This window comes from Gorilla gorilla, chromosome 2, assembly GCF_029281585.2.
Source record: "Gorilla gorilla gorilla isolate KB3781 chromosome 2, NHGRI_mGorGor1-v2.1_pri, whole genome shotgun sequence".
NCBI lineage: Eukaryota > Metazoa > Chordata > Mammalia > Primates > Hominidae > Gorilla > Gorilla gorilla.
This window is the reverse complement of record NC_086017.1, coordinates 132,429,857-132,457,339: the sequence shown is the minus strand read 5'-3', so window position 1 is coordinate 132,457,339 and position 27,483 is coordinate 132,429,857. Positions and strand designations below refer to the sequence as shown.

At 41.2% G+C, this 27,483-nt stretch overlaps 2 protein-coding genes and 1 non-coding gene across 3 annotated transcripts in view; all 3 read right to left on the bottom strand.

The window, feature by feature from the left end:
* The window catches only part of FBXO40 (F-box protein 40), a 36,019-nt gene extending 31,811 nt beyond the window's left edge, over positions 1-4,208 (bottom strand). Inside the window, exon 1 of the mRNA XM_004036149.5 lies at positions 3,789-4,208. The gene's annotated coding sequence lies outside the window, so the exon portion shown is untranslated. The remainder of the gene's footprint in view (positions 1-3,788) is intronic.
* A 1,688-nt stretch (positions 4,209-5,896) lies between these two features.
* LOC115934228 (small nucleolar RNA U13) lies at positions 5,897-5,997 on the bottom strand. The gene has a single exon (XR_004070049.3). It is a non-coding gene; the product is annotated as a small nucleolar RNA U13 (small nucleolar RNA).
* Positions 5,998-6,663: 666 nt separating this feature from the next.
* On the bottom strand, positions 6,664-27,124 carry ARGFX (arginine-fifty homeobox). Its single transcript, XM_019023176.4, has 5 exons — positions 27,060-27,124; positions 24,255-24,369; positions 18,211-18,327; positions 12,239-12,387; positions 6,664-11,282 (listed from the first exon to the last, which is right to left on the bottom strand). The coding sequence occupies exons 2-5, from the start codon at positions 24,343-24,345 to the stop codon at positions 10,695-10,697; spliced, it is 945 nt and encodes a 314-aa protein (XP_018878721.1). The 5' UTR covers positions 24,346-24,369; positions 27,060-27,124; the 3' UTR covers positions 6,664-10,694.
* Between the last annotated feature and the right edge of the window lie 359 nt (positions 27,125-27,483).

Sequence of the window (27,483 nt, the reverse complement as noted above, 5' to 3'; positions counted from 1 at the left end):
AAACTTTGTAGATGCCATAAAGACAACTTGAAGGCATCTTTGTTTCCTAGGCCAAAATTTGTAAATTTTTTTGCTCATCTGCATTATTCTGCTCATCAAGAAAAAAGGAAAGTGTGGTCCTTGAGACTTGCCTTCTCTCTTGTGATTGGCTGTGGCAGTTGGCAGAACCTGGCAAAGTTGCTGTGATGGTGAGAATGGTGAGAGAGGTTCCAATGATGGGCACAAGTGTTGTTGCCAGCAAGGTGTGTGCAGGCAGTGGAAGGAGGTCTGACCGGAATATCAACAGAGGGTGATAATACTTCTTAAGGACCCACCAAATGGGCTTCTAGGGACTGGAGTGAGTAGAGCAAACACTGCCCCCAGCACTCAGTCAACGAGAACATTGAATAGGATTGAACTGAATTAAACTGAACCCTTAAAAAGGCAGCATTTTAAAAGCTGCGAGAGTAATTTGAAACAAATTTAGGAAGAAAGTAGAGTGATGTCAGATGTATGCTTAATTGGGGCTGCTTTTTTTTTAAGGTGAAAAGGAAATCATTTCAACTTAGGTTAATGTAGGCCTCATTGAAGAAAAGACCTCAGTGGGCTGGATTTATAATAGATAATCTGAGCACTGCCAGATTGTTTGCAGGGGATTAAAGTACTTGTTCTTTTAAACACTTGACAGGCATAGAATCCGAAATCTGGATCAGGCAGATATTAAGAAATCCGTATTCCATAGCTTCTCAAACTTCAACATGCAAAGGAATCACCCGGGCAACCTTTTTAAAATGCAGATTCTGATCCAGTGGGACCAGGGTGAGGTCTGAGACTCTTTCCTTGTAACAAAATCCAGATGAAGCTGATGGTCTAAGGACCTCATTTTGAAAGGAAAGGGTCTGTTTTAACCTCCGTGTTTCCTAGAGGAGAAACTGAGGCTCTGAGAAGTGAAATGTCTTGCCTATGCTCCCAGAGTCTCTGGCTCTAGTCATGTGCTTTTTTTCTATTGTGCTTTGATGTTTTATTGAAAGAGTCTGTAGAAATCACAGCACCACACAAAGCTACCTGAGTGGTGACAGCCAAGGCATGTTGGCAGCTTAGATGGTACCAAGGGCAGAGTAGGACAAAGCATGGAAGAAGGAGGAGGAGGTGGTGACCAAGTGTTGCTGGCCAACAAAGTCATGCTAACACATATAGCAGGTGTATTTAAATCACTGACTCAAGCAAAAGAGAATGGGATTAACAAATAATAGTTTTAACATTCTTTTCTATAATTTTAAAGTTAGTAGGCAAACAGGGTTGATGTCAGGGAGATATTTTTAGGCAAGGGGCCCTCTCAGCACCCCTCACATGATGTCAGTAACTAAACTATTCTGCCTCCTCATGTGGCTGGCGCTGGCAATAATGATTTATTTCTGAGCTTTAACTTCAGTGAAAGTGACAAGGTTAAAAGTTAAAGGTCAAAGATATTTTTAACTCTTAACCTGTTAACCAGCCAATTAATTAGTTATTTTAATTATGCATTGTTGACCTGTTTCCCTGCTATGGAAATATTTAATTGTAGGGAAAGAAAATGTATAAAGATAATTATTAAAGTAATCTCTTTGCCTTCTTGAGATTTTAACACAATCAATTTGCTGAGGCTAATTCCCACATTGGGTTCCATAATCCTTGGCTTCGACGCTGCGATTCCAGTACCTTCACTGTATCCTAAAACAGAACCACCCTCTCCCAGATCCATTCCACTTCACAATCTGAAGTTTTCCATCTATACTAGAAATCTCTCTACCTTTATACTTATTAGTTATTGAATTAGCTAGTTAATTCTTATATCTGATGCTTATGTATCAGTACTATTCTATTAAATTACAGTTGCATTGGCCAAGATAGTGCTAAAGTAACTGGATTATCTAGCGGTAGCTGGGACTCAATCTATCTGCTTGGTTACTTGTAAGCCAACACACCCTAGTTTCACCAGGACAGCATCCCAGCATACACCTTGGAGACCTTGGTGCTGTGGACGCCCTGGAAAAATTAAATGAAGTTAGGTGATTATACACAGTGAATTTGCTTGTGCCCAGGAAACAGGCATAATGATAACCCAGACACCTATAGCAGAGTCTTGGGGTACATATGGAGGTTACAGAGACAAGCAGGAAAGAACCAGGAGTTAAGGTATCTGAATAGTTACTTTAGGTCTCCTTTTACTTGGCATCGGTGGCTTTAGCCTGTACATATCAAAGGTCAGAGTGTACAGAATCCCTTTTGCTGCATAGGCCACTTCCCAGGATGTCCTTAGCTGAACTTTGAACCAGTGAAAAACAAGAAAATAAACACTGCTCCCTTACCTTGCCAATTTTTAGTGCATGCAACATTATACAGTTATTCCAGAAGTGAGAAACTATCTGTCTAAAGTTATAACTTTTGATACCTCAAGTATCATTAGTCATTTTACTTTTATCCCTCTGAATATGCAAAATTGTTCAAGCTTGTAACAATCTTTGGTTTTGGTGCATAAGCCTATATAAGTTTTTCAACTTGAAAAATATTTCACTTATATTTCATGGATGCATTTTGGACTCAAGAGAGCTGGGGAGAAGAGGGCCACACTTAGAGAATACTGTTGGCGAAAAAAAGGTGTTAAACTCTGCGGAGTTTAAATAGTATATACAGAAAATACAGTTGTGCTTATTAACCAGTAGTATGACACAGCAGACGAAATGTTAAGCTACGAGAATGACTTGCAAGCAAACATAGCAAATGTTGACTGGAGAAAAGATCACAGCATTTAGACTTTAGAAAATAGAAATTCTGATCAGGCACAGTGGCTCATGCTTGTATTCTCAGCACTTTGGGAGGCCGAAGCGGGTGGATCACTTGAGGCCAGGAGTTCAAGACCAGCCTGGCCAACATGGTGAAACCCCATCTCTACTAAAAATACAAAAATTAGCCAGGCGTGGTGGCACAGGCCTGTAGTCCCAGCTACTCAGGAGGCTGAAGCAGGAGGCTCTCTTGAACCTAGAAGGTGGAGGTTGCAGTGAGCTGAGACTGCACCACTGCACTCCAGCCTGGGCGACAGAGTGAGACTGTCTCAAAAAAATAATAACAATGAATTAAATAAATAAATAAATAATAGAAATTCTGGGCCAGGCACAGTGGCTCAGACCTGTAATCCCAGCGCTTTTGGAGGCTGAGGTGGGCGGATCACTTGAGGCCAGGAGTTCAAGACCAGCCTAGCCATCAAGGTGAAACTCCGTCTCTACTAAAAAAATACAAAAATTGGCCGGATGTGGTGGCATGTGCCTGTAGTCTCAGCTACTCGGAAGGCTGAGGCAGGAGAATCACTAGAACCTGGGAGGTAGGGGCTGCAGTAAGCCAAGATGGTGCCACTGCACTCCAGCCTGGGTGACAGAGCAAGACTGTCTCAGAAAAGAAAGAAAAGGAAATAGAAATCGTGGATTCTAGGCCTTCCACTTGTTTCCTCACCACCTCCTCCACTTCCCCAGATCCCCCCACCCATCACCATGTTATAACTTTACAGATATCATAACTGCTCTTGTTGATTATAGAAGAAAGAACCTAAGCTGTCAGAAAGCAAGTACTCTACCTGCTCTTGAAACGGAAACAGAAATTTACACATGGCTGGATCTCATTCTCAGTGCCAGCCTTTCCCCCACATCTTTACATAACTAATTTGCTTAACAATCCTCTTCCACAGGACACAAAAGTGATATGCGGCTCAGCTTCATCTGCATATTCACCTCTGAATGTCCTCGTCATGGTGCACCTGCTCCTGTTTGAATGCTTACCTTAATGGAACAGGCTGAGTCAGCATCTGCTTGCACCTGAACCCTTGATTGCAAGTAAGCGGATTGCCGGGAGGTGGCTGGGTTGCATCAGCTGCAGTAGAGGACAGAGTTCTGTTGGGAAGGCAGGGAAAGGAGAGAAAACTTCAACAGAAATAGTCCAAGTGTTGCGAAGTTAAAAATAAAACAATATCACAAGGGGCAATGTGACCAGGCTCAGCTTACGACTTTTTCCTTCCCCTGTATTTATCAACACTCAGTCTCTACTGGAGTGGCATTTAGCAGGGGAAACTGAATGAGAAGTGAAGTTTTATATCAATAGGTTTTCTTTCTCTCGAGGAAGGAGGAAAATCCTTTTAAGAAGGATCATTTTCAAGGCCAGAACAGCCTCTCAGATTCCTGCATGTGCAGTCGGCAGGCCCAGCTGTGCTGAAGGAGGCTGGCACAGCCTTCAGGACTGGCTGCTGCTCTAATTATAACCATGCTCCTCACCTAAACCCATCACTGGCTGAAGCAGCAACTTGTGCAAATGACATGCTGTCCTGCTTCAGTTTCTCCTATCTCTTGTCATGACAAGTAAGTGTCTGTCCTCCCCTGGTCCTTTCATCTTTCCTGGAAAAGGGAGAGTTTGTAATTCAGATACCAGGTGTAGAGTAAATCCAGTGTAAGAGAATTAGAGGTTGTAGGAGGCTTTAGCTGTCATTTAGTCCAGCTCCCTCTTTTTACAGATGAGGAGACAGAGATTCAGAAAAGGGAAATTGCTCATCCCAGGTCACACATCTCGTTAGTGGAAGAGCCAGAGGAAAGCCCCAGACAGCTTGTTTAACTCTCAGTCTAGCGTTCTTTATCTTATCATCTTCAGATAAACTCATTCAGGATCTTGTGAGTGAAAAAAATATAGAATCCCGGCTTTGGTGTTTTCTTTTTCTTTTTTTTTTTTTTGAGACAGAGTCTCGCTCTGTTGCCCAGGATAGAGTGCAGTGGCGCGATCTTGGCTCACTGCAACCTCCACCTCCTGGCTTCAAGTGATTCTCCTGCCTCAGCCTCCTGAGTAGCTGGGATTACAGGCACGTGCCACCATACCTGGCAAATTTTTGTATTTTTAGTAGAGATGGGGTTTCACCATGTTTGTCACGCTGGTCTCGAAATCCTGACCTCATGATCCTCCCACCTCAGCCTCCCAAAGTGCTGGGATTAGGTATGTGATTTTGACAAATTTACTTAACCATTTTCTATTTCAGTTTTCCCCATTGTGAAATGACGATGATACTTGGTGCGACCACATGTAACTGTGTCAGTACACATAAGGCACATGAATGATATGTACCACATACCAAGTGCTCCACAATGCCAGCTGTTATTTGAATGTATTTGAATGTATTTTGACTAAGAGCAGATGTGCTAAATTTGGCTGTGATTAACAGCCATTGAATTAACCTTTCCCCTGGATTCTTCATACATGTATGTACATGGAGGTAAACTTATTTGGAATGAGCAAATAGCAGTTGAAAATTGTAAAAAATTTCTACACTGATCTTGTATCTTGAAACTTTGCTGAACTGGTTTATTAGTTCTAATAGTTTTCTTGTGGATTCCTTAGGATTTTCAAGACCATGCCATCTGTTAACAAAAATATTTTAACTTCTTTCTTTGCGATTTGGATGCCTTTTACTTCCTTTTCTTGCTGTTTTTCCCTGCCTAGAACTTCCAGCACTATGTTTAACAAGAGTGGTGAGAGTGGCCACACTTCACTTGTTCCTGATCTTAGGGGGGAAGCATTCAGTCTTCCACCAATGAGGACAATGTTACCTGTGGATTTTTGTAGATGGCCTTTATCAAGTTGAAGGAGAGGAGTTTGATAGTTTGTTCTAGTTTGTTGAGTGAATCAAGAAAGAGTGTGGATCTTCATCAAATGCTTTTTCTGTGCCCAGCAAGATGATCATGTAGTTTTTGTCCTTTATTCTATTAATATCATGTATTACATTGAAGAATTTTTTTATGTTGAATCAATCTTCCATTCCTGAATAAACCCTACTTGGTCATGGTATCTATCCTTTTCATATGTTGCTAAATTTAGTTTGTTAGTATTTTATTGAGAATTTGTTTTTTCAAGTCAGATGCATAATGTGCCAATGTTGAAACAAGCTTCGAGGGTGGCACTCACACATCCACGTGAATGCCCAATCATCACATTCGTGAACTACAAAAGGATCTTATTGAGGATTTTTGCGTCTATATTCAGAAGAGGTATTACAGGTTGAGTATCCCCAATCTGAAATCTGAATTCCAAAATGCTTTAAAATCCAAAATTATTTGAGCGCTGATGTGACACCACAAGAGGAGAGTTCCACACTTGGCCTCATATGATGGGTCATAGTCAAAACGCAGTCCAAACTTGGTTTCATCCACAGAGTTACTTAAAATATTGTGCAATTACCTTCAGGCTATGTATATAAGGTGTATATGAAACATATATGAGTTGTGTTTAGGCTGGTGTCCCATCCTCAAGATATCTCATTATGTATGTGCAAATATTCCAAAAACTCCAAATCTGAAACGCTTCTGGTTCCAAGCATTTCCAATAGGGGATACTCACTATAGTCCGTAGTTCCCTTATGGCGTCTTTGTTCAGCTTTGGTATCCAGATAATATCGATCTCATAAAATGAGTTCCCTCTTTTTTTTTTTGGAAAAGTTTATGAAGGATTGGTGTTAATTCTTCTTTAAACATTTTGGTAGAACTTAGCAGTGAAGCCATCTGGGACTGGGCTTTTCTTTGTGGGAAGTTTTCAATTGTTAACTCAATCTCTGTGCTTGTTATAACTCTGTCTCAGTCTGTTTTTGTGTTGTTATAACAGAATACCTGAGACTGGGTAATTTATGAAGAGAGATTTATTTCTTACAGTTCTGAAGGATGGGAAGTCTTCCAGTCTCAGACGGAAGATGGAGGGGCCACACCTGGCCAGGGCCTTCATGTTTCATCCTCCCATGGCAGAAGGAAGGGAGAGGAAGAGGTAAGAGAGAGAGAGAAAGATAGAGGTGGGGGTGGGGATAAAGATTTTGGGGAAGAAGAAGGCGAACTCATCCTTTTATCAGGAACCCACTTCTGAGATAACTAACCCACTCCCACAATAATGGCATTAATCCATTCGTGGGGGCTCTGCCTAGTAACCCTTAAAGGTCTCACCTCTCAAAGCTGTTGCTTTGGGGATTAAGTTTCCAACGCATGAGCTGTGGGGGACACATTTATACCACAGCAAGCTCTATTCACAACATCTATTTCTTGTGGAGTCAGATTTGGTATTCTGTGTCTTCCTAGGAATTTGTCCATTTCATTTAAGTTATCTAATTTGTTGGCATTCAATTGTTCATAGTATTTCTTTCTAATAATTTTTATTTCTATAAGTTTGGTAATAAAATCTTGACTTTTCTTTCTGATTCTAGTAATTTGAGTCATTTGAGGGGGTGGTCAATCTAGCTAAATGTTTGCCATTTTGTAGATCTTTACAAAGAACCAGCTTTTGATTTCATAATTTTTTTCTGTATTGCTTTTCTATTCTCTATTTCATTTATTTTTGTTCTAGGCTTTCCTTCTTTCTGCTTTCTTTGGACTGTTATTATCAATTATTGAGAATGTTGTATGAATATACCACATTATGACTATGTATTGGTGAAGTTTTCTTAAGAATTTTAATTTTTGTTAAAATTTGCCTCATATATTTTTGGTATATGTTGTTAAGTATATTTAAGTTCAAAGTTATTATATATTTCAGGTTAGTTGTTCCTTTTGTTGTTGTCTAATATACTTCATTTCTAAAAAAAACTGTTTTGGCCAGGTGAGGTAGCTCACACCTGTAACCTCAGCCCTTTGGGAGGCTGAGACGGGAGGATCACTTGAGCTCAGGAGTTTGAGGCCAGCCTGGGCAACATGGCAAAACCTGTCTCTACTAAAAATACAAAAATTAGCTGGGTGTGGTGGCGTACACCTGTAGTCCCAGCTACTTGGGAGGCTAAAGCAGGAGAATCGTTTGAACCCGGGAGGCGGAGGTTACAGTGAGCCGAGATTGCACAGCCTGGGTGACAGAGCAAGACTCCATCTCAATAAAAAAGTTTTGCCTTAAAGTTTAATTTGACAGATATTAATAAAACTATGCCACTTCCTTCCTATGTAAAGCTATTGATCTGAGACTTTTAAAAAATATATATAAGTATTTGAAGCTATAAATTTCCTTCTAAGCATTGATTTAGCTTCATCCCATGTTTTGTTTTGTTGAGCTTTTGTTTTTTTCAGTTAAAAGTTCCAATTTTACTCATGATTTCTTCTATTTATTTATTTATTGAGACAGTATCACTGTGTTGCTCAAGCTGGAGTGCAGTGGCACAGTCACAGCTCACTGCAGCCTCGACCTCTGTGGCTCAAGGGATGCTCTTACCTTAGCCTCCCAAGTAGCTGGGACCATGGGCTCTGGCCGTCATGCCCAGCTAATTTTTTATTTTTTGTAGACACAGGGTTTTGCCATGTTGCTCAGACTGTGATTACCTCTTTAACCACTGGTTATTTAGGAATGTGTTGTTTAATATCCACATATTTGTGAATTTCCCAAATTTTATTGATTTCTAATTTTGTTCCATCATGTTTGGAGAACCCACTGCATAGTTGCAATCCTTGTGATTCTCCTGCCTCAGCCTCCCAAGTAGCTGGGACTACAGGTGCGTGCCACCATGCCCAGCTAATTTTTTTTTTTTTTTTTTTGTATTTTTAGTAGAGACAGGATTTCACCATGTTGGCCAGGATGGTCTCGATCTCTTGACCTCGTGATCTGCCCGTCTTGGCCTCCCAACGTGCTGGGATTACAGGTGTGAGCCACTGCGCCTGGCCTATTCAAAACATTTTCTATGTCCTTTTTTAAGTTTTGAAGTTTTCTCCACGGAGGTATTAATTTTCTTTGTGAATTTCTAGGTACTTTTACATTTTTCATTGAGAGGTACTTATGTTTCTTCTATTTTTTATTTTTTATTTTTATTTTTGAGACAGAGTCTTGCTCTGTTGTCCAGGCTGGAGTGCAGTGGTGTGATCTCAGCTCACTGCAACCTCCACCTCCCGGGTTCAAGCAATTCTCCTTCCTCAGCCTCCCGAGTAGCTGGGATTACAGGTGTGTGCCACCATGCCTGGCTTTTTTTTTTTTTTTTTTGTATTTTTAGTAGAGACGGGATTTCACCATGTTAGTCAGGCTGGTCTCAATCTCCTGACCTCGTGATCTGCCCACCTCGGCCTCCCAAAGTGCTGGGATTACAGGCGTGAGCCACCACCCCCGGCCCTTATGTTTCTTTATTACTGGTATTCAGAAATGGTATTAATTTTGTAGGTTAATCATGTGGCTGGAAAATATGCTAACTTGTCATTCTAAAAGTTTGACTCTTTATTTTGTGAGTTTTGCAAGTTTATCATCTCACCTTCAAAAATCTGTTTTTATTTCTTCCTGTGCTAGTTTTTACACCTCTTATTATGTCTGGACCATTGTACTATATATATATATTATTTTTTCATTGTACTATATTAAAACTAGTGGTGACAGTAATTTCCCCTCAAATTAGGACTGAAAGTCCCATTTTTAAAAACCCCAAATTCAGCCTGGGCAACAAGGTGAAACCCCATCTCCACTAAAAATACAAGAATTAGCCAGACATGGTGGTGCATGTCTGTAGTCTCAGCTACTCAGAAGGCTGAGGTGGGAGGATTGTTTGAGCCCAGGAGGCAGAGGCTGCAGTCAGCCAAGATGGTGCCACTGCACTCCAGCCTGGGTGACAGAGTGCTGTCTACAAAAAACAAACAACAAACAAAAAATGAAAAATTGGAAACAAAATGTAAGTTTATAACTTTCTGTCATTAAAAGTGGATGATAGTGTACTCACTTCCGCAACACATATACTAAAATCGGAATGATACAGAGAGAAAAGTGGATGATGGTTTCTTCGGTTTCCTTGAAAAAAAGTGTTTTTAAACTAGATAACCCAGCCGGGTGCGATGGTGCACTCCTGTATTCCTAGCACTTTCGGAGGCTGTGGCAGGTGGATGGCGTTAAGTCCAGGAGTTGGAGACCAGCCTGGGCAACATGGCAAAACCTCGTCTCTATAAAAAACACAAAAATTGGCCAGGCTCGGTGGCTCATGTCTGTAATCCCAGCACTTTGGGAGGTCAAGGCAGGCGGATCATTGGAGGTCAGGAGTTCAAGACCAGCCTGGGCAACGTGGTGAAACTCCGTCTCTACTAAAAATACAGAAGTTAGCCAGGCATGGTGGCACATGCCTATAATCCCAGCTACTCAGGAGGCTGACACAGGAGAATCACTTGAACCCCAGGAGGTGGAGGTTGCAGTGAGCCGAGATCCCACCACTGCACTCCACCCTGGGTGACAGTGCGAGATTCTGTCTCAAAAAAAAAAAAAAAAAAAATTAGCCAGGTGTGGTGGCGGGCATCTGTAGTCCTAGCTACTCAGGAGGCTGAGGTGGGAGGATCACCTGAGCCCAGGAGGTCAAGGCTTTTGTGAGCCGTGATTGTACCACTGTATTCCAGCCTGGGCGACAGAATGAGAGCTAGTTTCAAAAAAATAAAAGTGGATAACCCCCAAAACCACTGTCCTACTTTTAGAAAATCCAAGATAGTTTCGGGAAGGGAATTTTGGAGTCTCATTGGCCATGAAAGGGACTAGGCAGGCTTCTCAGGGAGACTTGTGGGGCTGATTACGTAGTGCCCAGCTCTACTTGGAAAACTCTTTTTGCAACATTTACATGGAAATCAGAGACACAGACCCAGATGTTTGGGTTAAAATGAGACAAAGGAAAAAAACAGTCATGTACAAGAGGCAAGAAGACCACTTTTCTAAATGATCTATATTTATTAGTACTCTGGTCAGAGAAATCCCAAGTCTACCACATTGGAGGTTTTCTGGAATTCCAGGCTATCTGTTAGACTGTAGGCTTCAAAGCCTTGGCTTGTCATATTGGGCCAGGTTTGTGCAGGAAATAGGCCTACAGCTGGACCAGCAAAGATGCTGAGAGAGGAACCCTGTCCTCCTACCTGGTACTTTGTGGGTGAGAGATACTGATACAGACAGTGGAAAGAAGAGCTGGATGTCTCATTCTCATCAGGAAGACTGTACAGTTCTATGATTTGGAATATGTCATAGGCATCAGAGTACAAAGCAGGAACCGAGGCCACCAGCCTCTCCCACTGAGTATCTTGCATTTGGAAGTCACTGGTAGAACTCTCAGTGAAGGTAGAGTTCCATGCCCAATGGGAAGGGTCTAAGGGCTGAGATGGAAGGGAGCTGTAGAAATCTGAAATCACAGGAGAAAAAGCATAAGGACTGGGGGATGTTCTGGGGGAGGTGGGCACATTCTTCTTGGATGGAAGGATCTGGTTTCGTTGCTTTGCTGATTGCTGCTGCTGCTGCTGCTGCTGCTTCTTCAATTTGAATCGCCGGTTCCTGAACCAAACCTGGGAGTGGGGGAAGAGGGGGAGATGGTGGTCTGTTATTGGAGGAGGCATTGGAGGCTTCTCCTGAGTGAAAACAGCCAGGTTATAATCTTCATGTCCTCTCTAATTCACCATGACACTGGGCTCTGCAAGAGCAGAGATGGGCATGACTGGAGTCAATAGGAGGGATGATGAAGATCAGGTCTGGGACCCCAGAAAGGAAGAAAGCGGGTGTGTTTCAGGGTTTGTGCTGGGTGTTCAGAGATAGGGTCCTGAACTCTAGAGAAGAGAGGCTAGTTCAGGGATCTAGGATCTAGGGAGAGGTGAAGAATTTGAACTGAAGGATTTTTAAGGATTATTTTAGGAGGTCTCTCCTATAAGAAATACTCCAGTAAAAATGTATGGCCAGTCACGGTGGCTCACACCTGTAATCCCAGCACTTTGAGAGTCTGAGGTGAGAGGATCACTTGAGCTCAGGAGTTTGAGACCAGTCTGGGCAACATAGTGAGACCCCATCTCTGAAAAAAAGAGAAAAAAGAAAAACGTCATGGGCTTTAGCAGACTCAGAGGTTAGAGGGAGTATTATTTGTCTGTTGGTAGCATTATGAATAAACAGATTGCAGGGCTTTGCTTAAAAAGACTCTAAGCGAGGAGTCTATCTGGATGAGCACCTTTCTGCTATTTGAACTCTATAGTACAAGTATTAAAAATAAGATTTCTGGGGTTTTAGTTCTAGCAACACTATTTCTTATCTCTGTGGCCCAGTTACTTTGCCTCTGAACCTCATTTTTTCTCATTTTTCAAACTGCATGAGAGTGAGGCCAGTATTTGCGATGTCCCCAGTTTGATACCGTTTCAGTAGGTACTCAATTAATGAAATATTATTGTGGGGCAGGGGTGGAGGGTGGGGAATTTCCAGGCTGGATAGGTGAATGTGGCTTGGATGGGGGTACCAAGCACACCACAGGGGATCCGACCTTTACTGTTGACTCCGGTAGGTCGAGTCTCAAAGCTAGTTTCTCCTGAAGATTTCTATCTGGGAACATGGTCTGGCTAAACAGAGCTTCTAGCTCTTCACACTGTTGGCGGGTGAAAGAAGTACGTTCTTTATGCCTTCTCCGTATTGCTTCAGGGCAGAGATAAAGAAGGGGTGGTTACATTTACATTACCAATCTCTCCCCCCAACCAAAAAAACAAAAACCAAAAAACAAATCACCATGGTGAATCTCTCATGCCTTTCCTCCAACCAGGCTTAGGATCCAGAAAAAATGAGGCAAAAATAAACACTATAGATAAAACTATAGGCTAATGCCAATTACGAACATAGATGAAAATAACTTATATAAAACATATTTAATCCCACTTTAAATGTACATATTTCTAAACTTATAATATCTTATTTTTTCAGTTCATATATATATGTGAAATCCAATATACTTAGAAATATTGATTTTTTTCTCCTCGCATTTAATAAAATTATTCTACTCAAACTGTATTTACCTTAGATAGCCATATCTTAAATATTCTGAGCCTGTTCTTTTAATTAAATAACATCGTTTTACCAGGCACTTATTCTTTACTTTCAAATAAGTAGTTTGTGATACAATATTTCTGGAATGTGTCTGTGGAATACTGTTACTGGGAATTTTCTTCTAAGCCACAGGAAACTTATTTATATAATATTAAGATAACCACTTTCCCCCCACACTCATCCCATAGGGGTGCATTTTTGACTTCCACAACCTAACTACTTACTGTAAATTGTTTAAAAATAAGAACTTGATTTATTCATTTATTTGGAAAAGCAATATGTACAAATAGTACAAAATTGAAACCATCCCTGTTCCCCAACCACCCAATTACTCTCTAGAGCTGTTCTGTTCAATACAGTAGCCACTGCTTCAAATGACTATTAATCATGGGAAATGTGGCTAGTTCCACTGAGGAGCTGATTTTTTTTTTTAACAGAGTCTCCCTCACCAGCCCAGGCTGGAGTGCAGTGCAGTTGCTTGATTATAGCTCACTGCAACTGCCATCTCCCTGGCTCAAGTGATTCTCCCACATCAGCCTCCCAAGTAGCTGGGACTAGAGGTGCACACACCATGCCTGGCTAATTTTTGTGTGTATGTGTGTGTAGAGATGAGGTTTTGCTACGTTGTCCAGGCTGGTCTCAAACCCCTGGGCTCAAGTCATCCTCCCACCTCCACCTCCCAAAGTGCTAGAATTATAGGTATGAGCCACTGTGCCGGTAATTTTTAATTTTATTAAATGTTAATTTAAAATTAAAAACTGATAGTGCAATTATTGGGAAACTAGTATGCTTGGAACAACTTGGGCACGTCAACCTTTTTTCAACTGTGATTTTATGAAATCTAAATGCAGATCAAGTATTTCTCATGAAATATTTAGCATCTAGACTGAGATATGCAAAGTGTAAAGTATTCACTGGATTTTAAAGTCTTGCTATGAACAAAGAATGTAAACCATCTCATTGGATTATATTTTGTCTGCTTAACAAAATTGTTACATTTTATGAATGTGTTGCATTTAATGTCATATATACATTGTTTAATTACCTATTAAAAGTAAAGTTAGAAGCTTTAAACTTACTATTTTGGCCAGGCATGGTGGCTTACACCTGTAATCCCAGCACTTTGGGCAGACCACTTGAGGTCAGGAGTTTGAGACCAGCCTAGCCAACATGGCGAAACCCCATCTTTACTAAAAATACAAAAATTAGCCTGGAGTGGTGATGTGTGCCTGTAAGCCCAGCTACTTGAGGCACGAGAGTCGCTAGAACCCGGGAGGCAGAGGTTGCAGTGAGCTCAGATCATGCCATTGCACTCCTGGGCAACAGAGCGAGACTCGGCCTCAAAAAAGAAATAATAATAATAAACTTGCTATCTACTTGTGTGTATCTAAACACAACATATAAAAGTAAATTAAATAAAAAACATATAGATGATACAGTAAAGGAAGCAGTGGGTTTTTGTGTGTGTTTTTAGCTTTTTACATACTTTTGAATCATTAGCTTGCTTCTGTATTTATTCAAAATGTCCCTTGAAATAGGACTGTCTCTACTAAAAATACAAAAAATTAGCCAGGTGTGGTGGCACACACCTGTAATCCCAGCTACTCAGGAGGCTGACGCGGGAGAATCACTTGAACCCAGGAGGCGGAGGTTGCGGTGAGTCAAGTCCGCACCACTGCACTCCAACCTGGGCGAAAAAGTGAGACTTCATCTCAAAAAAAAAAAAAAAAAAAAAAAATATATATATATATATATATATATATATATATACACACACACACACACACACACTTTATAACTCAAAATTATGATTTATGAATATATAGAGAGTAGACTACAAAAATTATGAGAACCTATTGCAATGACAACCTCAGAGAGGCGGTAGAATGGAACTGATAGAAATGGTTGAGTACTTTTGTTTTACCTCCATTATCTTAATTTATTTTGTTTATTTATTTTATTATTATTTTTAGAGATGAGGTCAGGTGTTCGAGACCAGCCTGACCAACATGGTGAAACTCCGTCTCTACTAAAAATACAAAAATTAGCTGGGTATGGTGGTGCATGCCTGTAATCCCAGCTACTCGGTAGGCTGAGGCAGGGGAATCACTTGAACACGGGAGGTGGAGGTTGCAGTAAGATAAGGTCTTGCTCTGTCTTAGGAGTTCGAGACCAGTCTGGACCACATGGTGAAATCCCGTCTCTACAAAAAAGGGTGTAGTGGCACGCACCTGTATTCCCAGCTACTCGGGAGGCTGAGGTGGGAGAATCAGTTGAACCTGGGAGGTTGAGGCTGCAGTAAGCCGAGACCGCGCCACTGCACTCCAGCTTGGATAACAGAGTGAAACCTGTCTCAAAAAAAAAAAAAAGAAAAAGAAAGAAAGAAAGAAAATATAAATTTGATTTTGGAAGGCCAGGTGCGGTGGCTCATGCCTGTAATCCCAGCACTTTGGGAGGCCAAGGCGGGCAGGTCACGAGGTCTCGCTATGTTGCCCAGGCTGGTGTCTAACACCTGGGCTCAAGGGATCCTCCTGCCTCAGCCTTCACAGTAGCTGGGACTAAATGTGCACCACCATACCCAGCTCATCAGCCTCCTGATTCTATTCCAGGAAAACCCATCTCAATCAAATATGACCAACATACAAGATATTTAGTCCTAGATTTAGGTCTGTTATATTCCCACCTGGTAACTACCCTCTTAGGGAAGGACAAGTGGGCTCCCTGAGAAGAGAGACAGACTACAGAGAGGGCACAGGGGAACAGAGCTTGCTGGAACTGGCTTGGTCCTGTGGTATCAAGGACACGCTGGAATCACTGATGCTGATTAAAATATGTGGCTGAGGAGTCACAAAGGATACCCTATTCATCAGAGTACTGTGGAAATAAACATTATATACTTGAAAGTATTTTCAGTCAGCCTTGGCTAAAATGAAAATTAAAGAAACTATAGATCAGTTTGGTATCAGATAAGGAAAAATAAAAAGCCTGGAGCCAGGATATACTTTGTGTTACAAATACTTCAATAATTATAAATGCAGACCTAAGTTATTTTTTAGGGCAATGTGATAAGGAAGATTAAGTCAAGGAAACATCATATATGGACAACTACCAATAATATCCCAGGAAAACTCACATCCATGTGGGGCACATTTCTTCCAGAAATTTAAATGTATACATGCTGTCTTCTGAAAACTTTGATCTATTTCTTATTCAATTAGCTCAAGGAGTCCATAATATGCAAGTTGCACTGTGGAAAAGTTTTAAGCAGTAATCTTGATATATGTTCAACAGTAGAAATTTTGCTTTTAAAACTATACTTTTCAGGCTGGGCACGGTGGCTCACGCCTTTAATTCCAGCACTTTGGGAGGCCGAGGCAGGTGGATCACGAGGTCAGGAGATCAAGACCATCCTGTCTAACATGGTGAAACCCCGTCTCTACTAAAAATACAAAAAAAAAAAAAATAGCCGGGTGTGGTGGCGGGTGCCTGCAGTCCCAGCTACTCATGAGGCTGAGGCAGGAGAATGGCATGAACCTGGGAGGCAGAACTTGCAGTGAGCCGAGATTGCGCCACTGCCCTCCAGCCTGGGCAACAGAGCGAGACTCTGTTTAAAAAAAAAAAAAAAAGATAAAACTATACTTTTCTAGGAATATGATTATGAACCTATTACCCAAACTCTTCACCTCAATTTCTTTTTTAAAATTTTTTAATTTTTTAAATACAGATGGGGTCTTGCTATGTTGCCCAGGCTAATCTCAAACTCCTTGGCTCAAGTGATCCTCCCCACCTCAGCCTCCCAAAGTGCTAGAATTATAGGTGGAAGCCACCACACCCAGCCCACCTCAGTTTCATCAAGCATAAAAGGGGAATGTGGCCAGATGTGGTGGCTCACACCTGTAATCCCAGCACTTTGGGAGGCTGAGGTGGGTGGATCACCTGAGGTCAGGAGTTTGAGATCAGCCTGACAAACATGGAGAAACCCCATCTCTACTAAAAATACAAAATTAGCCAGGTATGGTGGCGCATGCCTGTAATCCCAGCTACTCTGGAGGCTGAGGCAGGAGAATCGCTTGAACCTGGGAGGCAGGAGGTTGCAGTGAGCCAAGATTGCGCCATTGCACTCCAGCCTGGGCAACAAGAGTGAAACTCTGTCTCAAAAAAAAAAAAAAAAAAAAAAAAGTGGGGTAGGGGGAATGTTAAGAGTACGTACTTTTGGCCAGGTGTGGTGGCTCACGCCTGTATTCCCAGCACTTTGGGAGGCCAAGGCGAGCGGATCGCTTGAAGTCAGAAGTTTGAGACCAGCCTGGCCAACACGGTGAAACCCTGTCTCTACCAAAAATACAAAAATTAGCCAGATATGGTGGCAAGCACCTGTAATCCCAGCTACTCAAAAGGCTGAGGTAGGAGAATCGCTTGAACCCCAGGAGGCAGAAGTTGCAGTGAGCTGAGATTATGCTAGTGCACTCCAGCCTGGGCGACAGAATGAGACCTTGCCACACACACAAAAATGAATACCTACTTTATAATAGGGTTTGTAAATTTATTACATGAATGTATTAATGTAAGGCACTAATTATATTGATTTATTAATGTAAAGGCATTAATACACTAGAATAATGTGTGGCACATTGTATGCACAACATACCTCTCTTTTGTAAATTAATTTTATTTTAGTTTAGAGTATGTCACTGAAAATGAAGTCTTTTCAGCCGTGTAATGTGACATGTAAAATATACTTTTCTGGCCAGGTGTGGTGGCTCATGCTTGTAATCCCAGCACTTTGGGAGGCCAAGGCAGGCGGGCGGATCACTTGAGGTCAGGAGTTCAAGACCAGCCTGGTCAACATGGTGAAACCCTGTCTCTACTAAAAATACAAAAAATTAGCTGGTGTGGTGGCACACACCTGTAATCCCAGCTACTCAGGAGGCTGAGGCAGGAGAATCACTTGAACCCAGGAGGTGTAGGTTGCAGAGAGCCAAGACCATGCCACTGCACTCCAGCCTGGGAGAAAAAGTGAGACTCCATTTAAAAAAAAATAAAATAAAATAATATATATATATATATGTACATGTAGATATATATATGTACATGTAGATATATATGTACATGTAGATATATATATACACACACATATATACACAACACACTTTTCTTTATAACTCAAAATTATAATTTATGAATATATAGAGAGTAGACTACAAAAATTATGAGAAACCTATTGTAATGACAACCTCAGAGAGGAGGTAGAATGGAACTGATAGAAATGGTCATCAAGTACTTTTGTTTTATCTCCATTATCTTAATTTATTTTATTATTATTTTTAGAGACAAGGTCTTGCTCTGTCTTAGGAGTTTGAGATCAGTCTGGACCACATGGTGAAATCTTGTCTCTACAAAAGAGGGTGTAGTGGCACACACCTGTAGTCCCAGCTACTCGGGAGGCTGAGGTGGGAGGATCAGTTGAACCTGGGAGGTTGAGGCTGCAGTAAGCCGAGACTGTGCCACTGCACTCCAGCTTGGATAACAGAGTGAAACCTCTCTCAAAAAAAGAAAAGGAAAGAAAGAAAGAGAGAGAAAAAGAAAGAAAGAAACAAAGAAAGAAAGAAAGAAAGAGAAAGAAAGAAAAAGAAAGAGAAAGAAAGAACAATGAGAATATAAATTTGAGTTTGGAAGGTCAGGCATGGTGGCTCATGCCTGTAATCCCAGCACTTTGGGAGGCTGAGGCGGCTAGATCACAAGGTCAGGCATTTCAGACCAGACTGACCAACATAGTGAAATCCTGTCTCTACTAAAAATACAAAAATTAGCTGGGCGTGGTGGCGCACGCCTGTAATCCCAGCTACTCGGTAGGCTGAGGCAGGGGAATCACTTGAACTCAGGAGGCAGAGGTTGCAGTGAGTCGAGATCACACTACTGCACTCCAGCCTGGGTGACAGAGCAAGGCTCCATCTCAGAAATAAATAAATAAATAAATTGAGTTTGGAAATAGACACACTTTAGCCACTGGACCATCCAAACCGCCACAGTCTCAGGGAACACATATGTCCATTATTATTAGAAAATTTGGTTTGGGCACTGTTGATGACATCAGTAATTTCAGCATTTAGGGAGGCAGAGCATTCAGCTTGACCTTGGGAGTCAAGACCAGCCTGGACAACATAGTGAGACCCCCATTCTCCACAAAAAGGAAAAAAAAAAGGAGAAAATTTGGCAAAACATAAATGTCTGTTTACGTGGAGGGTCTCAGTTTTCACATTTATAAAATAAAAAAGAATAGCTTTATTTTATTGAGTCACTTCACAGATTATGTACAATGAGACCTTATTTTCCTCTTCCTTTTCTCTTTGTCCTACATTTATTTCATTTATTTCCAACCACACTTTTTTTTTTTTAATGTTTGAGACAGAGTCTCACCGGAACACCCAGGCTAGAGTGCAATGGCTCAATCTCAGCTCACTGCAACCTCCACTCCACAGGTTCCAGCGATTCTCCTGCCTCAGCCTCCCAAGTAGCTGAGACTACAGGCGCTTACCACCATGCTGGCTAATTTTTTAACTTTTATTAGAGATGGGGTTTCACCATATCAGCCACACTGGTCTCAAACTCCTGCCCTCAAATGATCCACCCACCTCGGTCTCCCAAAGTGCTGGGATTACAGGCATGAGGCACTGTGCCCAACCTAGCCACACCTTCTTAATTGAGCCAGAGAGTGACACTCTGAAGTGATGATGCCCCCCACTCAAGAGGCCGTGCATGCTTCTGTGCTCGCTCTCATGCCTGCCCTCTCTCTGTCTCACCCACTCTCTCCCTCCAAGCCTGGACTAGCCTTCTAGAGGATGAGAGACTATAGCGAAAAGAGCTCATATTCTGCAACATAGGCTACTTTAAATGAGTTTACAGCTAGTCAACCCTCAAGCATGCAAGAGATGCCAGACAAGATCAGAAATGGCCAGCTGGCTTGTAGATTTTTTTCTTTTCTTTTTTTTTTTTTAAACGGAGTCTCGCTCTGTCGCCAGGCTGGAGTGCAGTGGCATGATCTTGGCTCACTGCAATCTCTGTCTCCCAGGTTTAAGAGATTCTCCTGCCACAGCCTCCTGAGTAGCTGGGACTACAGGCACATGCCACCATGCTCAGCTAATTTTTGTATTTTTAGTAGAGATGGGGGGGTCTCACCATGTTGGCCAGGATGGTCTCGATCTCTTGACCCTGTGATCTGCCTGCCTCGGCCTCCCAAAGTGCCGAGATTACAGGCGTGAGCTACTGCACCTGGCCTGGCTTGTAGATTGATAAACAACAACAAATGCTTATTTTTTTAAAACCACTGAAATTGTGTGAAACAGCAATGACTAATTTGTACATACATTTGGTCTTCAAACATATCAATTTTCTGAACTTTCTTCTGTTCTCTCAGTTCTCACCATGTTCCTGCAGCCTGTATTTCCACATTACCATTCTGCTGGGGATTTTCTGCAAAATTCTTAGCCATGTACTGTGTGAGACGTAAGAAATAACAATTCTATTTGGTGTGTAACATATTCTTCCACATCTCCTAAATCCGGGGTCCCTAATCCCTGGGCCACAGACTGGTATGGGTCCATGGCCTGTTAGGAACTGGTCCGCACAGCAGGAGGTGAGCGGCAAATGAGTCAGCGAAGCTTTATCTGTATTTACAGTCGCTCCCCATAGCTCACATTATTGCCAGAGCTCCGCCTCCTGTCAAATCAGCCGGTAGCATTAGATTCTCATAGGAGCGTGAATCCTATTGTGCACTGCACAGGTGAGGGATCTAAGTTGCGTGCTCATTATGAGAATCTAATGCCTGGTGATCTGTCACTGTCTCCCATCAGCCACAGATGGGAGCATCTTGTTACAGGAAAACAAGCTCAGGTCTCCTACTGATTCTACATTATGGTGAGTTGCATAATTATTTCATTATATATTACAATGTAATAATAATAGAAATAAAATGTGCAATAAATGTAATGTCCTTGGATCATCCCAAAATCAGCCCCCCAACCAGTCCGTGGAAAAACTGTCTTCCACAAACCAGTCCCTGGTGCCAAAAAGCTTGGAGACTGCTGCCCTGAATGCTTCTGGAAAGAGCTTTTCATACCTTTCAGTAAATATATTTATTTTATAAGATGGGGGTCTCACTATATTGCCTAGGCTGGTCTTGAACTGGTAAGTCTATTTTTAATTTTTGAGGTACCATCATACTGTTTTTCACAGCGGCAGTGCCATTTTACATTCCTGCAAACATTCTGATTTCTCCCCATCCTCACTGACACTTGTTCTTTTCTGTTTCTTCAATAGTTGTCATCCTAACGGGTGTGGTTTTGATTTTCTTTCCCCTAATAATTAATGTTGCTGAGCATCTTTCATGGATTTGTCCATTTGTATATCTTCTTTGGAGAAAGATCTATTCAAGTTTTTTGCCTTTTTTTTTTTTTTCAAGATGGAGTTTTGCTCTTGTTGCCCAGGCTGGAGTGCAATGGCGCGATCTCGGCTCACTGCAACCTCTGCCTCCTGGGTTCAAGTGATTCTCCTGCCTCAGCCTCCGGAGTAGCTGGGATTACAGGCATGCACCACCACACCCAGCTAATTTTGTATTTTTAGTAGAGACAGGGTTTCTCCATGTTGGTCAGGCTGATCTTGAACTCCTGACCTCAGGTTTTTGCCCATTTTTAATTGGATTTTTTTTTTATTGTTGTTGAGTTCTAGTTTTGTATATATTATAGCTATTAACCCCTTATTAGATAAATGCTTTGCAAATATTTTCTCCCACTACATAGTTTGCCATTTTACTTTTTTTTTTCTTTTTTGAGACAGAGTCTCTCTCTCTCTGTCATCCAAGCTGGAGTGCAGTGGCGTGATCTCTGCTGCAGTCTCTGTCTCCCAAGTTCAAGCGATTCTCCCACCTCAGCCTCCCAAGTAGCTGAGATTACAGGCGCCTGCCACCACGCCTGGCTAATTTTTGTATTTTTAGTAGAGACAGGGTTTCACCATCTTGGCCAGGCTGCTTTAGAACTCCTGACCTCAGGTGATCCACGCATCTCGGCCTTGCAAAGTGCTGGGATTACAGGCATGAGCCACCATGCCCGGCCCCATTTCACTCTTTTGATTGTGTCCTTTGATCATACAAGTTTTTATTTTTAATGTAGTCTAATTTATCTATTTTTATTTTGTTGCCTGTGCTTTTGGTGTCATATTCAAGAAACCATTGCTAAATCAAATGTCATAAAGCTTTTCCTCTGTTTTTTCTGTGAGCTTTGCAGTTTTAGCTTTTGTGTTTAGGACTTGATCCATTTTAATTTTTGCATGTGGTAAGGTAAGGATCCAGCATCATTCTTTTGCATGTGGATATTCAGTTTTCCCAACACCATTTGTTTCAGAGACTGTCCTCTCCCAACTGAATGGCCTTAGCACCCTTGTTGACTATATGTGCAAGGACGTATTTCTGGACTTTGCTCTCTTCTATTGGTCTATATATGTGTCTTTATGCCAGCACCACACTCTTTGATTACTGTAGTTTGTAATAAATGTTGAGATTGTGTAATATGAGGCCTCCAGCTTTGTTCATCTGTTCATCTTTTTCAACATTATTTTGGCTATTTGGGATTCCTTGAGACTTTATATAAATTTTTGGATAGACTTTTTTTAGTTTCTGCAAAAAGCACCATTGGGATTTTTATAGGGATTGCATTAAATCTTTAAATTGCTTAGGTAGTATTGACACATTAATAATATTAAGCCTGGCCAGGCACTGGTGGCTCATTCCTGTAATCCCAGCACTTTGGAAGGCCGAGGCGCGTGGATCACCCAAGGTCAGGAGTTCGAGCCCATCTAGCCTGATCAACATGGTGAAACCCTGTCTCTACTAAAAATACAAAAATTAGCCGGGTGTGGTAGCGCCTGCCTGTAATCCCAGCTATTTGGGAGGCTGAGGCAGGAGAATCGCTTGATCCTGGGAGGCATAGGTTGCAGTGATCCGAGATCGCTCCATTGCACTCCAGCCTGGGCAACAAGAGCGAAACTCCGTCTTTAAAAAAAAAAATAACAACAATAATAATAAAAATATTAAAGCTGGCCAGGCGCGGTGGCTCATGCCTGTAATCCCAGGACTTTGGGAAGCAGAGGCAGGCGGATCACAAGGTCAGGAGTCAGCCGGGTGTGGTGGCTCACGCCTATAATCCCAGTACTTTGAGAGGCCAAGGCAGGTGGATCACCAGAGGTCGGGAGATCCTAGACCATCCTGGCTAACACGGTGAAACCCCGTCTCTACTAAAAATACAAAAAAATTAGCCAGGCATGGTGCCACATGCCTGTAATCCCAGCTACTCGGGAGGCTGAGGCAGGAGAATTGCTTGAACCTGGGAGACGGAGGTTGCAGTGAGCTGAGATCGCACCATTGCACTCCAGCCTGGGCAACAAGAGCAGAAACTCCATTTCAAAAACAAACAAACAAAACCCCAAAGGTCAGGAGTTTCTTCCAGCCTGGCCAATATGGTGAAACCCCATCTCCACTAAAAATACAAAAAAAAAAAAAAAATTAGCCGGGCATAGTGGTGCATGCCTGTAGTCCCAGCTACCTGGGAGGCTGAGGCAGAAGAATCACTTGAACCCGGGAGGTGGAGTTTGCAATGAGCCAAGATTGTGACACCGCACTGCCAGCCTGGGTGACAGAGCAAGACTGTCTCAAAAAATAATAATAATAATAATAATATTAAGCCTTCCCATTTATGCACATGGAGTGTTTTTCCATTTGTGTCTTTAATTTATTTCAGCAACATTTTATAGTTTTCAATGGACAAGTCTTTCACATCCTTAGTTTATTTCTTAGTACTTAATTATTTTTGACACTATTGTAAATGGAGTTATTTTTATAATTTTCTTTTCTGATTGCTTATTATTAGTGTATAGAAAAACCAGATTTTTATACAGTTTTACATATTTTTAAAGGTAAACATTGTATACAAACAATGTTTGGGAAATCTCCAGGATAAAATATCAAATAACAAATATATATTTCAGAACAATTCACTAAGATCCACCTTATATAAATGAATCTTCTTATACATGTATACAATACTACTCTGAATAATGAGTTTTGTTTGTTTGTTTGTTTTCATTTTCCTTCCATATTGGGCCACAATATACCTGCCTTGGAAAAGGAGATTTCTCAGTTTCTATCTGTCTATGTTTCAGATCTTTTCTCCTAGAAAAACATGCTCACTTGCTCTATATATTATATTCTTAGCTTATCTCTCATAATTTGAATCAACCATGGGCCAAAGGCCCATTTGATTTGAAATGTATTTCTCCTTTTATGATGGGAAGACTTTTTGAATAGATTTTTTAAAACAATCAATAGCTGCCTTAAAACAAATGCAAAATGCAATTATAGGGCTGCATGAGAATGGGGCAGTAGAAAAGGAAAGAGGACAAAGAAGGATGATACTCACTGGGACGAGCTGGGTCCTGTGGTGGTATCACCTTGATGTTGGAATAATTCCTATTGATGAAAGGGTCTGGCTGGGGATTCTCTGGGGCCATTCTGTTCCTCGTGGTTTCTGAAATCTGAGATGGAAGGCCTATGAGATAGGGAATGCTGATGAGGAATTCATTCGCTGGATAGCAATGTTTTCAAGGAGCCTGGGCTTGCTGTATGACCTCTGGCAAGTGAGGTTAACCCCCAATTCCTCTACCTCAGCTGGAAAATGATTCATATTTTATACCATAGAGAAATACTCTAGCTGTACTTGTCAAAAATGAAACTTTAGAAATAACAAAAGAAATCCTGTATCAATATCTTTGTGACTCAAAGTAGAGGGATATTTCTTTGATGAGATTGTTGAAGTGCAATCTATACACGAAAAGATAGAGATCAAATGACCACAGATTTCTCATCAGAAACAAAGACAGTTCTTTTAGCACTTCAAAGATTTTGTACCACTGTCAACTTAGATTGTTTTTTACACCACTTGCCATCACTCCCAATCAACTCAGATTCCGTATCCAGGGAAAATATCTTTCAGGAAAGAAGGTGAAATGAAGACATTCTCTGAACTATGAGAATCTGTGGCCAGTAGTCCTGTTCTGTGGAGTACTAAAGAAAATTCTTCCTAAGAGGGAAAATTGGAACTTCAAGAATAAAGGAAAAGCCACACATATGGTAAATATCTGCTTACATATAATAGGTCTTAAATGTTTAAAAGCTATTTGGAATATATATGAATATTGAAAGCAAAAATTACCATATTGTTTATTGGTTTTGTTTTGTTTACTTTTAATTTTGAACTAATTTCAGATTCACAAGAAATTGCAAAATAATATATATGGTTAAGGTGCTGCACACACTTCAGCTAGCCTCCCTCAATGGTGACATCTTGCATGTTATTTTACTTTTTCACTCTTATTCTATAACAAATGTACAGGGGAATAAATTTAGAAGAGCTTCTTAATTCATAAACCAATATTTTGTAAATGACCAGTATGTAATGTTACAAAATCCTGCATGGGTAAAAGATCCACTCAAAGTTCAATGTAGACCAATGGATTTTAATGTGACAGAATTTGGAAAGTTCATTCATATGATTTCAAATTTCACATTGCAGGACGGGCATGGTGGCTCACGCCTGTAATCCCAGCACTTTGAAAGGCCGAGGAGGGTGAATTACTTGAGGTCAGGAGTTCGAGACCAGCCTGACCAACATGGTAAAGCCCCATCTCTACTAAGAATACGAAAATTAGCTGGGCGTGGTGGCACGCACCTGTAGTCCCAGGTACTAGGGAGGCTGAGGCAGAAGAATCGCTTGAACCCGGGAGGCAGAGGTTGCAGTGGGCCGAGATCATGCCACTGCACTCCAGCCTGGGCGACAGAGTGAGACTCCGTCTCAAAAAAAAAAAAAAAAAAAAAAATGTTTTCACATTGCAACTCATCTTTAAGAAACTGCTACTTGTTGAGTTTGTGTTGTAATTTCAAAGAATATCCACAATTATTTCAAAGGCTACAAGAATACTCCTTTTTCTAGCATCATATCTGTATGAGGTCAGATTTTCTTCTTACACTTCAATAGAGTAATGCATCAGAAAAGGTGACTGCAAAAGCAGGAGAGAATTCTGCCATCTTCCATTAAGCCCTAAAGTACTAAAATGTAAAACAATGCCATTGGTCTCACAATTTTTTTTGTGTGTGGAAAATATAGTTAACACGTCACGCATTTATCATTTTATTTTGAAAGGAATGAATAAATATATTTTAATCTCAGTTTTCACTTTGAATATGGTAAATATCTAGGTATATCCTATAGAAACAAAAGTTCTTTGGAGTCCTCAACAATTTTTAAGAATATAAAGAGGTTCTGAGACCAAAAAATTTGAACAGCAATAACAACAGATGGCCTAAGGCTTGGCATTTAATTGAAAAGAAATTAAACTTCACTAAGCATCTGTTCTTCAGTACAATCCTAAGAGTAAATAAATGATGCAGTAACATTCAGTAGCAACATTAGGATACCGTCAGACATCCAAGTGCTTCATATACATGATTCATGTGATCCTCGACAAACACATGGGGTAATGGACAATTATTATCAACCTCTTAAAGATGAAGAGACATGAGATCTAAAAGTTTGGCCAGGTAGAGGAGAAGCATAGCTGGGAATGAATCAGGTCTTACTGACTCTTGTACACACAGTCTAAACCCTGGCCCACTTTCCTGGGATGGGCATTGAGAGTCTGTAGCTTAAACTAGCATATTAAAGAAACAAAGAAGCAAACGATTCAACTGGTCTACAGTGCTTTCCCTGATCGAGGCTATCAAGAGCATAAGGCAGAATTGCCACTAGCCGAACCACATTTACTCAGCAATTTTTTATTGCCTTCCTCCTACAAATGGGCACTTACATAGGTCTGTGGATTCTGCAATGAACGAAGTACACAAAAATAGTTGCTATGATGGAGTTTACATTCTAATTAAGGATTTCCAAAGGCCTGGCTAACACAGATGGGGAAAGTTTGGGAGCCCTGCAGAACTGACAACCACACTCAGTAAGTAAGGAGTCTCACATTCACTCCCTGATTTTCATGAGGTGAACAGTCAGTCTTTCTGACCTTCCTTCTGTCCCCAACCATCTATATCATGTCCCTCTAATGTGAATGGGCTGAGTGGTTTGCATCCTTTAATATTGCTCCTTTGATTTTTCAAATCCTCTTTGAGCACTTAAAGCCCCACATTCTGGCTACCCTCCCCGCTCCCCCATGCTTACCTGTCGTGAATCCCCTTAGACTAACCATTTTCAGTCCTATGTGGTGTGTCTCTCTCTGGAAATGCAGTTTCCTTAGTGTGTCCTCATGCAGAAGACCCTGTATTTAAATGTAATTTTTATACAATCAGACCTCCTCCTGCCCCTGCACCACCCAGACACACCCTGATGTCCCACCCTTCATTCATTCATTTGTTCATTCAATATAAGTATGCTTAGAGCATAGTGTAACTGTTGCTGAAAATAGTCATTATTCTTTTTTTATACTCAAACTTCCTACCTTTGACAACCCTTCAAGGCGACTCCTGTGCTTTTTGATGCAACCACCTTTTTACTTTTACACTTGCGTTGTTCAAAGTTTTAGGTGTAAAATTCCTCTAGGTGTGGTAACACACGCCTGTGGTCTGAGTTATTCGGGAGGCTGAGG

Excerpts from the sequence above, each read along its gene's own strand:
- ARGFX (XM_019023176.4), bottom strand. The coding sequence starts at position 24,345 with ATGGCCCCAGAGAATCCCCAGCCAGACCCTTTCATCAATAGGAATTAT. Across the intron at positions 12,388-18,210 it reads CCGAGTAGCTGGGACTACAG|CAATACGGAGAAGGCATAAA; the intron begins GTGTGTGCCACT and ends TCTGCCCTGAAG. Across the intron at positions 11,283-12,238 it reads TACCGGAGTCAACAGTAAAG|GTTTGGTTCAGGAACCGGCG; the intron begins GTCGGATCCCCT and ends CCCCACTCCCAG.